This window comes from Salmo salar, chromosome 17 (genome assembly GCF_965601325.2).
Source record: "Salmo salar chromosome 17, fSalSal1, whole genome shotgun sequence".
In the NCBI taxonomy this organism is placed as follows: domain Eukaryota; kingdom Metazoa; phylum Chordata; class Actinopteri; order Salmoniformes; family Salmonidae; genus Salmo; species Salmo salar.
Genome location: NC_138307.1, coordinates 17,355,001 through 17,368,117, shown reverse-complemented (window position 1 = coordinate 17,368,117; position 13,117 = coordinate 17,355,001). Strand labels below are relative to the sequence as shown.

The window sequence follows — 13,117 nt, the reverse complement described above, 5'->3', positions numbered from 1 at the left end:
GAAACTAGAGGTACTGTACTATAGTACAATTACTACCATTATGATACTAGAACACATAAACTAGAGGTACTGTACTATAGTACAATTACTACCATTATGATACTAGAACACATAAACTAGAGGTACTGTACTATAGTACAATTACTACCATTATGATACTAGAACACATAAACTAGAGGTACTGTACTATAGTACAATTACTACCATTATAATACTAGAACACAGAAACTAGATGTGTCTCTATGGGAGTGGCTGGTGCTTTTTATAGATGAAAGCAGTCATTACTACAGCAACCCAGTCATTATTCTGTGTGTGCGTGTGTGCGTGTGCGTGTGTGTGTGTGTGTGTGTGTACTGTATGCTAATAGAGAGGGCCATATGTGTGCTAGGAGGTCAACAGGCAGAAGGCATACTAATGACGGTCGAGTCAGTCTCACTGAGGAACATCTCTAGTGTTGTCTGCCACACACTGCTGCAAACTAACAATGCTTCTCTCTGCTAATGAGGAACCAGTTTTAACTGTGTGGTTGTCCACAGGGGAGTACTACCTGTTCTGTAAAGGGGCTGACTCCTCCATCTTCCCCAGGGTAATCTCTGGCAAGGTGGAGCAGGTCAAAGCCAGAGTGGAGCACAACGCTGTGGTAAGGACACACACACACACACACACACACACACACACACACACACACACACACACACACACACACACACACACACACACACACACACACACACACACACAGCCACTATCAGACACTAGAGGCCGTTGTCCTAAAGTAGCTCCAAACTCAGACTTTCAGAGTTTCTGACCTCAAATGCATTTTTGACTTTCATTTTTGCTTTGCTTGAGGTGTATATTGTCATATGTGTCGAACTGCTTTGCTTTATCTTGGCCAGGTCGCAATTGTAAATGAGAACTTGTTCTCAACTTGCCTACCTGGTTAAATAAAGGTGAAATAAAATAAAATAAATATGGCTGTATGGTAGACCCTGCTAAATGCTAACTGGTTCTTGTATCCTTTAGTGGTAGTGTCCTTACTTAAGATGTTGGCCACCAAGACAGCTGTATATGGAATGTAACTGAGATGGTGATTGACGGTCATTATTGAGAGTTTGGTGCCAACATGGAGGTAGTCTACTGATCCCTGTGTGTCCGTGGCTCTGGCCCAATCTCTCCAACGCCACACTGACAGAATCAGGACAGGCTGGTTGCCAAGGATGACATAATTGTGGATGCAGTTTGGGTTGCCGTTGGCAGCGGTGCCGACCCGTTTCTGTTGACTGTCAGGGAGAATGTGTTTCCCTGGTTACGTTACAATGGGATGGCCAGCGGTGATGCTGGTGTGAACCAGACTGGCGCTGAGAGAATGTCAGAACTGAGGTCTCACTGTGTGTGTGCGTGTGTTTGCTTATGTGAAAGGTCAAGGTCATAAGTCTACTGCCACAGACTAAACTGGTATGGAAACTCTGCCCAGTGGGACGTCCCTCGATGCCAGTCTGTGGAAACTGCAGCTTTTTCTAACCCACTGCTCTGTCAGTGATGTCATTGACTGTTTTTAATGGGGAAAAAAGCTAACAGAACAGTGGAATAATTGTTATTATCGGATTGTCAACTGCAACATCAGTGTCCAGTAATCATATCAAAGCATAACATAATTATCTCTCGCTCTGTCTATTTCTCTCTCTCTCTCTCTTCAGGAGGGCCTACGGACACTGTGCGTGGCGTACAGGAAGTTGAGTGTGGCTCAGTACGAGGAGACGTGTCACCTGCTGAACAGCGCCAAGCTGGCCCTGCAGGACCGAGACAGGAAGCTGGCCGAGGCCTATGACCTCATTGAGAAGGACTTCATACTGCTGGGGGCCACCGCCGTGGAGGACAGGTAACGTTCTGGAACCACAGCAGCGTAGAATCATACAATCTACATTGTCTTTTCTACCCAATTCTATTTATATATTCATGGGGCCACCGCTGTGGAGGACAGGTACCGATCTAGAATCACAACGAAGAGTCAGAACCACTATCTTGTGGATTTTAGATCTATTGCTTCTACTAATTATATTTCTATATTCTGGACAGAAGAGTTATATTAAGGGCAACTCTCTTTAGAGCTAACAATGTATGGGCCTAGAGAGACGGAGTAGATTAGCAACTGTAGAGTATTTCTTTTACTGCCGCTCTTTAATTACTTTTATCTCTTATTCTTTTCCGTATTTTTCGAAACTGCACTGTTGGTTAGGGGCATTTCACTGTAAGGTCTACACCTGTTGTATTCAGCGCATGTGACTAATACAATTTGATTTCCTTCAACTGAAAGTCAACCTCACTCTCCAAGCCCTAGTTTGCATAGTTAATTAATGACAATCAGACTCACTGACCCAGTCTGGGATGTTAGCTATTGAACGAATCACATTGTAGAACTATAGGGCTGACCGTTCCTGTAATGATGTTAGCTATTGAACGAATCACATTGTAGAACTATAGGGCTGACCGTTCCTGTAATGATGTTAGCTATTGAACGAATCACATTGTAGAACTATAGGGCTGACCGTTCCTGTAACGATGTTAGCTATTGAACGAATCACATTGTAGAACTATAAGGCTGACCATTCCTGTAATGATGGTACTTGTTCTTTCCCAAAGCAGCCTGTGAACCAGTAATATTAGTTAGCTGCAGTCCTACAGTCTCTCAGGCCTAACATGAACAGTAGCGTCAGTAGTCAGTCAGTCAATATGTTTTGTGTGTCAGTCCCCAGTGCAGCCAGCTAATGAGCAGATAACCACATTAGAGTTCCACTGTTATTGATCTCTGCCAGACATCCATAGCAGCTGATGAAGTGGGGTCTCTTGCTGCTCTTCTGTCTGTCAGCACAGACGTCATGTTGAAGCACCAGAGGTTTTACTCTGGTATCAGGTCTGCTTCTGCCCCATTAAAGAGAGTCAGTCACAGTCCATCACGCTGCCTTTCTCTCACTCACTTCGCTATCTGTCTATCTGTGTGTTAGTGTTAGTGAGTGTGTAGTGTTTTAGTCTCACCATCTTCCTTCACATCTGTCTTTGTGTGTGCATGTTGATGTGTGTGTGTGTGTGTCTTTCTGTTTTTCTGTCCGTTTGTTTTTCCGTCCATCCGTCTGTGTGTTTGTCTGTGACTCCTGGGCTGTGGTAGTAATTGGCTGGTTGGCAGGCAGCAGCGGTGTAGGGAGCTGTGAATCCTAACTGCACTGCAGCTTCGTTACAGACTTCCCTGCTCTGTGACGTTGGACTGCTGCTGCAACAAACCAACTCCCCAAACCCACTCCAGCTCAACACCCCAAAGCCAATTTACTGTACCAGTGGAGGCTGCTGAGGGGAGGACGGCTCATAATAATGGTTCTAATGGGGAGAATGGAATGGCATCAAACACACGGAAACCACACGTTTGGTGTATTTGATACCATTCCACTAATTCCGCTCCAGCCATTACCACTAGCCTGTCCTCCCCAATTAAGGTGCCACCAGCCTCCTGTGTACAGTAGTGGCCAAAAGTTTTGAGAATGACACAAATATTAATTTTCACAAAGTTTACTGCTTCAGCGTCTTTAGATATTTTTGTCAGATGTTACTATGGAATACTGAAGTATAATTACAAGCATTTCATAAGTGTCAAAGGCTTTTATTGACAATTACATGAAGTTGATGCAAAGAGTCAATATTTGCAGTGTTGACCCTTCTTTTTCAAGACCTCTGCAATCCGCCCTGGCATGCTGTCAATTAACTTCTGGGCCACATCCTGACTGATGGCAGCCCATTCTTGCATAATCAATGCTTGGAGTTTGTCAGAATTTGTGGGTTTTTGTTTGTCCACCCGCTTCTTGAGGATTGACCACAAGTTCTCAATGGGATTAAGGTCTGCGGCGTTTCCTGGCCATGGACCTAAAATATTGATGTTTTGTTCCCCGAGCCACTTAGTTATCACTTTTGCCTTATGGCAAGGTGCTCCATCATGCTGGAAAAGGCATTGTTTGTCACCAAACTGTTCCTGGGTGGTTGGGAGAAGTTTCTCTCGGAGGATGTGTTGGTACCATTCTTTATTCATGGCTGTGTTCTTAGGCAAAATCGTGAGTGAGCCCACTCCCTTGGCTGAGAAGCAACCCCACACATGAATGGTCTCAGGATGCTTTACTGTTGGCATGACACAGGACTGATGGTAGCGCTCACCTTGTCTTCTCCGGACAAGCTTTTTTCCGGATGTCCCAAACAATCAGAAAGGGGATTCATCAGAGAAAATGACTTTACCCCAGTCCCCAGCAGTCCAATCCCTGTACCTTTTGCAGAATATCAGTATGTCCCTGATGTTTTTCCTGGAGAGAAGTGGCTTCTTTGCTGCCCTTCTTGACACCAGGCCATCCTCCAAAAGTCTTCGCCTCACTGTGTGCGCAGATGCACTCACACCTGCCTGCTGCCATTCCTGAGCAAGCTCTGTACTGGTGGTGCCCCGATCCCGCAGCTGAATCAACTTTAGGAGACGGTCCTGGCGCTTGCTGGACTTTCTTGGGCGCCCTGAAGCCTTCTTCACAACACTTGAACCACTCTCCTTGAAGTTCTTGATGATCCGATAAATGGTTGATTACTGGCAGCAATATCCTTCCCTGTGAAGCCCTTTTTGTACAAAGCAATGATGACAGCACATGTTTCCTTCCAGGTAACCATGGTTGACAGAGGAAGAACAATGATTCCAAGCACCACCCTCCTTTTGAAACTTCCAGTCTGTTATCTGAACTCAATCAGCATGACAGAGTGATCTCCAGCCTTGTCTTCGTTAACACTCACACCTGTGTTAACGAGAGAATCACTGACATGATGTCAGCTGGTTCTTTTGTGGCAGGGCTGAAATGCAGTGGAAATGTTATTTTGGGATTCAGTTAATTTGCATGGCAAAGAGGGACTTTGCAATTAATTGCAATTCATCTGATCACTCTTCATAACATTCTGGAGTATTTGCAAACTGGCATCATACAAACTGAGGCAGCAGACTTTGTGAAAATTCTTTTTTGAGTCATTCTCAAAACTTTTGGCCACGACTGTACTGTACTTAACTACATTTAGATACTTTTACAGTGTAAAACAGAACTACACTACGTTTTGACAACGGTATCTTACTGGAGATAGTTGGTGTAGGACTTTTATTCTGAACTGTTTGGGTCTGCACCATTCCATTCTACTTTTATTCTGAACTGCGTGTCTGCACCATTCCATTCTACTTTTATTCTAAACCTGAACAAATCATCTCTGCTCTGTATGGATGTGGTAGAATTAGAGATTTAGAAAAAATCTTGAAAGATTGACAGAATGCAGCGTTCAGTCTGATGACCATGTACAGCGTTGCGCCATTGACTGCTGATGACCATGTACAGCGTTGCTCCATTGACTGCTGATGACCATGTACAGCGTTGCTCCATTGACTGCTGATGACCATGTACAGCGTTGCTCCATTGACTGCTAATGATCATGTACAGCGTTGCTCCATTGACTGCTAACGACCATGTACAGCGTTGCTCCATTGACTGCTAATGACCATGTACAGCGTTGCTCCATTGACTGCTGATGACCATGTACAGCGTTGCTCCATTGACTGCTAATGACCATGTACAGCGTTGCTCCATTGACTGCTGATGACCATGTACAGCGTTGCTCCATTGACTGCTAATGACCATGTACAGCGTTGCTCCATTGACTGCTAATGACCATGTACAGCGTTGCTCCATTGACTGCTGATGATCATGTACAGCGTTGCTCCATTGACTGCTAACGACCATGTACAGCGTTGCTCCATTGACTGCTAATGACCATGTACAGCGTTGCTCCATTGACTGCTAATGACCATGTACAGCGTTGCTCCATTGACTGCTGATGACCATGTACAGCGTTGCTCCATTGACTGCTAATGACCATGTACAGCGTTGCTCCATTGACTGCTGATGACCATGTACAGCGTTGCTCCATTGACTGCTGCCTGACTTTATATTGCCTGTTCTCCAGGCTCCAGGACAAGGCAGCAGACACCATCGAGTCTCTCCAGAAGGCTGGGATGAAGGTGTGGGTGCTGACCGGAGACAAGATGGAGACGGCGGCGGCTACTTGTTACGCTAGCAAGCTGTTCCGCCGCTCCACACAGATACTGGAGCTGACCACCAAACGCACCGAGGAACAGAGTCTACATGACGTTCTGTTTGACCTGAGTAAAACCGTACTCAGACAGCATGGTAGCATGACCAGAGACACCTTCTCAGGGTGGGTGCCGGGATCCCAACACGCACTCACACACGCACGCACGCACGCACGCACACACACACATGCACTTGGACCAGAGGTCCCCACAAGAATAGTAAACATACAGACATTTTACCAACTGGGGACATTTTGTTAGTCTAGTGTGGTTTAGGGTTAAGGTAGAATTAGGGTTAGAATTAGGGTTAGGGGTTAGGTTAAGGTTAGATTTTGGGGTTAGAGTTAGGTTTAGGGTTAGGAGTTAGGGAAAATAGGATTTTGAATGGTTATAAATTGTGTGTCCCCACAAGGTTAGTTAAAGACTGTGTGTGTTAACGTGTGTGTGTGTGTGTCCAGTCTGTCTGCTGACTGTGTGGATTACGGTCTGATCATCGACGGGGCCACCCTGTCTGCGGTGCTGAAGCCCAGTCAGGAGGACTCCAGTCAGGGGAACTACAAGGAGATCTTCCTGGAGATCTGTAGGAACTGCAGCGCTGTGCTCTGCTGCCGCATGGCGCCCCTCCAGAAAGCACAGGTAGCCTAACAGGCCGAGTTATTTCAAACGACACGTTTCCACACCTGTTTCTTTCGTGTCATGTGATCCGTCATGGCTAGGTTAAGTGAAGGAAGCACTGACACAGTCTGATGGAGTGTTGAGCTAGTTGATGTTTTACCTCTCTAATGGACTCCACTACCTCCCTCCCTCCCCCACCTCTGGTCTCTGGTCACCAATTAGTGCCACTCCAGACTGTTGCCCCTCTCTCCCTCACTCGCTCTCTCTCCACTCTATTTCTCTCCGACCCATTATCTTTCTGTCTCCCTCTCTTCTCTCTCTCTTTCTCTCACATTAGACCCCACCTGTCATAGCATACATTATTTGGGACTGAGGAGTTACAGTATATTATATTCAGCTCTGTCTGATATGACTGTCACTATCTCTTACTGAGGAGTTCTACTGAGCTCTGTCTGATATGACTCACTATCTCATACTGAGGAGTTCTACTGAGCTCTGTCTGATATGACTCACTATCTCTTACTGAGGAGTTCTACTGAGCTCTGTCTGATATGACTCACTATCTCTTACTGAGGAGTTCTATTGAGCTCTGTCTGATATGACTCACTATCTCTTACTGAGGAGTTCTATTGAGCTCTGTCTGATATGACCATCACTATCTCTTACTGCACAATACCACTCTTACCTCTAGTTCTCCTCCACTGTGCTAGGAGGCAGAGGAATATGGGCTGTGATGTAATTTGGAGTGACATTCACATAGGAAGTCTTACTACCACATGTATCCTCTCTGTCACGTGAATATACAGCGGTTAGGTTCATATAACAATGTCTGTAGGTTTAGCTCTAACTCTCTTTACAAAGATGGTCTGTATTAGACATATCTTTGATGAATTACAGATTTTAAGAAATGGTTATCTCACTGATCCTGAAACGTTGTGTTACCAGATTGTGAAGCTGATCAAATCGTCTCCAGAACACCCAATCACGCTAGCCATTGGAGACGGGGCTAATGATGTTAGCATGATCCTGGAGGCTCACGTGGGCATCGGTTAGTATTACCCTGTTCACTGTAAATGGAACTCTTTCCAATAAAGTTAATTGAATTTGAATACGATTTAGATATATATTTGAATATAGTTTTATATATTTGTATTCATGTATATGACTTGCATAACAAATGGTAAAAGCGCTCAGTCATGTCCTCCCCTAAGGCATCATGGGTAAAGAGGGTCGCCAGGCAGCGCGGAACAGCGACTACGCCATCCCGAAGTTCAAACACCTGAAGAAGATGCTGCTGGTTCACGGACACTACTACTACATCCGCATCTCAGAGCTCGTCCAGTACTTCTTCTACAAAGTCAGTGTTTTCTCACTAAATGTAACATAGGACTACTGATGATTAAGCAGTAAAACATTATTTTCTTTTTCCTCAGAATGTCGCCTTCATCTTCCCTCAGTTCCTCTACCAGTTCTTCTGTGGCTTCTCCCAACAGGTACATAAAAGATGTGCCCAAAATTGTAGTACTTTAAACCATGACTTTGTGGAGAAGTTTGAATAGTTTTTCTCTGGTTAAGAATGCATGACAAATGAGTAAGATATAAATATTGTTTTAAATGACTGATCTTGGCTGTTCTCTCCATCCTGTCTCTCTCCAGCCGCTGTATGACACAGCCTATCTGACACTGTACAATATCAGCTTTACCTCTCTACCCATCCTGCTCTTCAGCCTCATCGAGCAGCACATCAACATGGACATCCTCAAGAAAGACCCCTCCCTCTACAGGTACACTACATGACCAAAGTATGTGGACACCTACTCGCCGAACATCTCATTCCAAAACCAAGGGCATTAATTCGGAGTTGGTCCCCCCTTTGCTGCTATAACAGCCTCCACTCTACTGGGAAGACTTTCCACTAGATGTTGGAACATTGCTACAGGGACTTGCTTCCATTCAACCAGAAGAGCATTAGTGAGGTCGGGCACTGATGTTAGGCGATTAAGCTGGCTTACAGTTGGCGTTCCAATTCATCCCAAAAGTGTTTGATGGGGTTGAGGTCAGGGCTCTGTGCAGGCCAGTCAAGTTCTTCCACACCGATCTCGACAAACCATTTCCGTTTGAACCTCGTTTTGTGCACAGGGGCATTGTCATACTTAAACAGGAAAGGGCCTTCCCCAAACTCTTGCCACAATGTTGGAAGCACAGAATCGTCTAGAATGTCATTGTATACTGTAGCGTTAAGATATCCCTTCACTGGAACTAAGGGGCCTAGCCCGGACAATAAAAAACAGCCCCAGACCATTATTCCTCCACTAAACTTTACAGTTGGCACTATCCATTCAGGCAGGTAGCGTTCTCCTGCCATCCTCCAAACCCAGATTCATCCGTCGGACTGCCAGATGGTGAAGCGTGAGTCATCACTATAGAGAACGTGTTTCCACTGCTCCAGAGTCCAATGGCGGCGAGCTTTATACCATGTCAGCTGTAATACTGCAGATTGTAGCCTCTATCAATGTAATTGTCTGCATCATTTCAAATCCCCCATATATATTTTTGTGTACATCTTTTTCAAAATATATTTTCATTTATTATTTTCCCCTAACCCTACCACTCCTCCCCTAATTGGAGTAAACTAATGGACAACAACACTTAGGCTTATACTTCCAGCTTATACATACTATATACACTTCACGAACAGTATATTTTACGTTAGTTATCTTTTGTTTGTTTTTAATCCCATCCTTCAGCTTCCATCAATCGGTGATTTTAGGCTTGTGTGCGTCTGCTCGGCTATGGAAACCCATTTCATGAAGCTCCCGACGAACAGTTCATGTGCTTATGTTGCTTCCAGAGGCAGTTTGGAACTCGGTAGTTAGTGTTGCAACCGAGGACAGACTATTTGTATGTGCTACACGCTTCAGCACTCGGCAGTTCCGTTCTGTGAGCTTGTGTGGACGACTACTTCGTGGCTGAGCCGTTGTTGCTCCTAGACGTTTCCACTTCATAATAACAGCACTTACAGTTGACCGGAGCAGCTCTAGCAGGGCGGAAATTTGACTAACTGACTTGTTGGAAAGGTGTTTTGTGGGTACTATTTAATGAAGCTGCCTGTGAGGCGTCTGTTTCTCAAACTCGATACTCTAATATAACAAGAACAGACTGATGAGTTTCAGAAGAAAGTTCTTTGTTTCTGGCAATTTTGAGCCTGTAATCGAACTCACAAGTTTTGATGCTCCAGATACTCAACTAGTCTAAAGAAGGCCAGTTTAATTGCTTCTTTAATCAGCCTAACAGTTCTCAGCTGTGCTAACATAACTGCAAAAGGGTTTTCTAATGATCAATTAGCCTTTTAAAACATTTCTAAGTGACCCCAAACTTTTGAACGGTAGTATACACCTGTCAGCAACGGGTGTGGCTGAAATAGCTGAATCCATTAATTAGATGTTGTGTCAACATACTTTTGTATATATAGTGTAGGTGCTACCCACAAACTGCCTGTCCCAGCATGCAATAGTGTGATGTGATACATTTCTGTAGACTGTCAGATAATTTCACATTGGGAATGTTCCTCAGTTGATCTCTTCCACAGCGTTTCCTCAGATCATACGGAGCAGATAATTGTAAACTCCTATCAGCTCTTGGCAAACTGCAACTGCCATCTCTCTCCTCATATGAACTCCGTTACTAAACAACAGCCGAATTCACATTCTCAAGATGTAAGATGTTACAAGATAATAATAGAATCACGTAGACACACTTGTTTGTGAATCCATATATACAGTATAAAGCTCACATTGTTCAGTGGTGTTGCCAGTAAATGCTTGATGTTTTTGTTTGCTTTTCCTCTCTCTGCCTGGTGACAATCAATACTCCATTTTCCTGCTAGCTACCTATGGGTAATTGTGTGGAAAATTTAGACTAACAATGCAGCAGGCAGAAAGGCATCTGACTGGCGTCAGGTCATTCCTCCATGCCTGGATTTGTCAGCTAACTGTTAAATCAATGTTGCCTTGCTCACGGTTGTGGTGGAGGAATGCTGTTTTAGTTCTGGAGACTAATAGAAAGTGTGATTGCTGTTAGCTTGGAATTCTTCTGGTTAAAGGGACAATTCACCCCAAAATCTAAATGTGTCAGACATTAGTATGAATTGAAAGGAATCTACAGATTAATGGGAAAACATAGAACCATCTAATTAAATCCAAAAATGCATAGTATATAGACTAATGTAATGCAAGCATTATGCTCAGATGTCTGGTCATCAGATAACATGGATCTCTTGTCTGTTCTCTATAGAGACATAGCTAAGATCTGCCTCCTATATTTACTGTACAGTGAGGGAAAAAAGTATTTGATCCCCTACTGATTTTGTACGTTTGCCCACTGACAAAGAAATGATCAGTCTATAATTTTAATAGTAGGTTTATTTGAACAGTGAGAGACAGAATAACAACAACAAAAATCCAGAAAAACGCATGTCAAAAATGTTATAAAATGATTTGCATTTTAATGAGGGAAATAAGTATTTGACCCCTCTGCAAAACATGACTTAGTACTTGGTGGCAAAACCCTTGTTGGCAATCACAGAGGTCAGACGTTTCTTGTAGTTGGCCACCAGGTTTGCACACATCTCAGGAGGGATTTTGTCCCACTCCTCTTTGCAGATCTTCTCCAAGTCATTAAGGTTTCGAGGCTGACATTTGGCAACTCGAACCTTCAACTCCCTCCACAGATTTTCTATGGGATTAAGGTCTGAAGACTGGCCAGGCCACTCCAGGACCTTAATGTGCTTCTTCTTGAGCCGCTGTGTATTTTGGGTCATTGTCATGCTGGAATACCCATCCACGACCCATTTTCAATGCCTGGCTGAGGGAAGGAGGTTCTCACCCAAGATTTGATGGTACATGGCCCCGTCCATCGTCCCTTTGATGCGGTGAAGTTGTCCTGTCCCCTTAGCAGAAAAACACCCCCAAAGCATAATGTTTCCACCTCCATGTTTGACGGTGGGGATGGTTTTCTTGGGGTCATAAGCAGCATTCCTCTTCCTCCAAACATGGCGAGTTGAGTTGATGCCAAAGAGCTCCATTTTGGTCTCATCTGACCACAATACTTTCACCCAGTTGTTCTCTGAATCATTCAGATGTTCATTGGCAAACTTCAGACGGGCATGTATATGTGCTTTCTTGAGCAGGGGGACCTTGCGGGCGCTGCAGGATTTCAGTCCTTCACGGCGTAGCGCGTTACCAATTGTTTTCTTGGTGACCATGGTTCCAGCTGCCTTGAGATCATTGACAAGATCCTCCCGTGTAGTTCTGGGCAGATTCCTCATCGTTCTCATGATCATTGCAACTCCACGAGGTGAGGTCTTGCATGGAGCCCCAGGCCGAGGGAGATTGACAGTTCTTTTGTGTTTCTTCCATTTGCGAATAATCGCACCAACTGTTGTCACCTTCTCACCAAGCTGCTTGGTGAAGATCTTGTAGCCCATTCCAGCCTTGTGTAGGTCTACAATCTTGTCCCTGACATCCTTGGAGAGCTCTTTGGTCTTGGCCATGGTGGAGAGTTTGGAATCTGATTGATTGATTGCTTCTGTGGACAGGTTTCTTTTTATACAGGTAACAAGCTGAGATTAGGAGCACTCCCTTTAAGAGTGTGCTCCTAATCTCAGCTCGTTACCTGTATAAAAGACACCTGGGAGCCAGAAATCTTTCTGATTGAGAGGGGGTCAAATACTTATTTCCCTCATTAAAATGCAAATCAATTTATAACATTTTTGACATGCATTTTTCTGGATTTTGTCTCTCACTGTTCAAATAAACCTTCCAATAAAATTATAGACTGATCATTTCTTTGTCAGTGGGCAAACGTACAAAATCAGTAGGGGATCAAATACTTTTTTCCCTCACTGTAGCTAAGAACTCCCTCCTTTATTTACTGTATATAATGTGTAATGTAATGTTTCCTCTCTACAGGGACATAGCTAAGAACTCCCTCCTATATTTACTGTATATAATGTGTACTGTAATGTTTCCTCTCTACAGGGACATAGCTAAGAACTCCCTCCTATATTTACTGTATATAATGTGTACTGTAATGTTTCCTCTCTACAGGGACATAGCTAAGAACTCCCTCCTATATTTACTGTATATAATGTGTACTGTAATGTTTCCTCTCTACAGGGACATAGCTAAGAACTCTCTTCTGCGTTGGCCCATTTTCATCTACTGGACCTTCCTGGGGGTATTCGACGCCGTCGTCTTCTTCTTTGGTTCTTACTTCCTGTTCAACAACAGCACCTTCACCAGCAATGGACAGGTAAAGACACCATCGCCGTGGCTACTGTTGTACTGCGTTAAAGAGTAT

At 44.2% G+C, this 13,117-nt stretch overlaps 1 protein-coding gene across 5 annotated transcripts in view; it reads left to right on the top strand.

The window, feature by feature from the left end:
• LOC106575518 (phospholipid-transporting ATPase IH) overlaps window positions 1–13,117 on the top strand; it is a 72,998-nt gene that overhangs the window by 51,120 nt on the left and 8,761 nt on the right. For all 5 annotated transcript variants that reach the window (XM_045699008.2, XM_045699009.2, XM_045699011.2 and 2 more), the window contains exons 16-24: window positions 537–640; window positions 1,698–1,879; window positions 6,016–6,267; window positions 6,601–6,778; window positions 7,703–7,805; window positions 7,969–8,114; window positions 8,191–8,250; window positions 8,414–8,541; window positions 12,934–13,069. In XM_045699008.2, coding sequence (XP_045554964.2) covers window positions 537–640; window positions 1,698–1,879; window positions 6,016–6,267; window positions 6,601–6,778; window positions 7,703–7,805; window positions 7,969–8,114; window positions 8,191–8,250; window positions 8,414–8,541; window positions 12,934–13,069 — 1,289 coding nt within the window. The remainder of the gene's footprint in view (window positions 1–536; window positions 641–1,697; window positions 1,880–6,015; window positions 6,268–6,600; window positions 6,779–7,702; window positions 7,806–7,968; window positions 8,115–8,190; window positions 8,251–8,413; window positions 8,542–12,933; window positions 13,070–13,117) is intronic.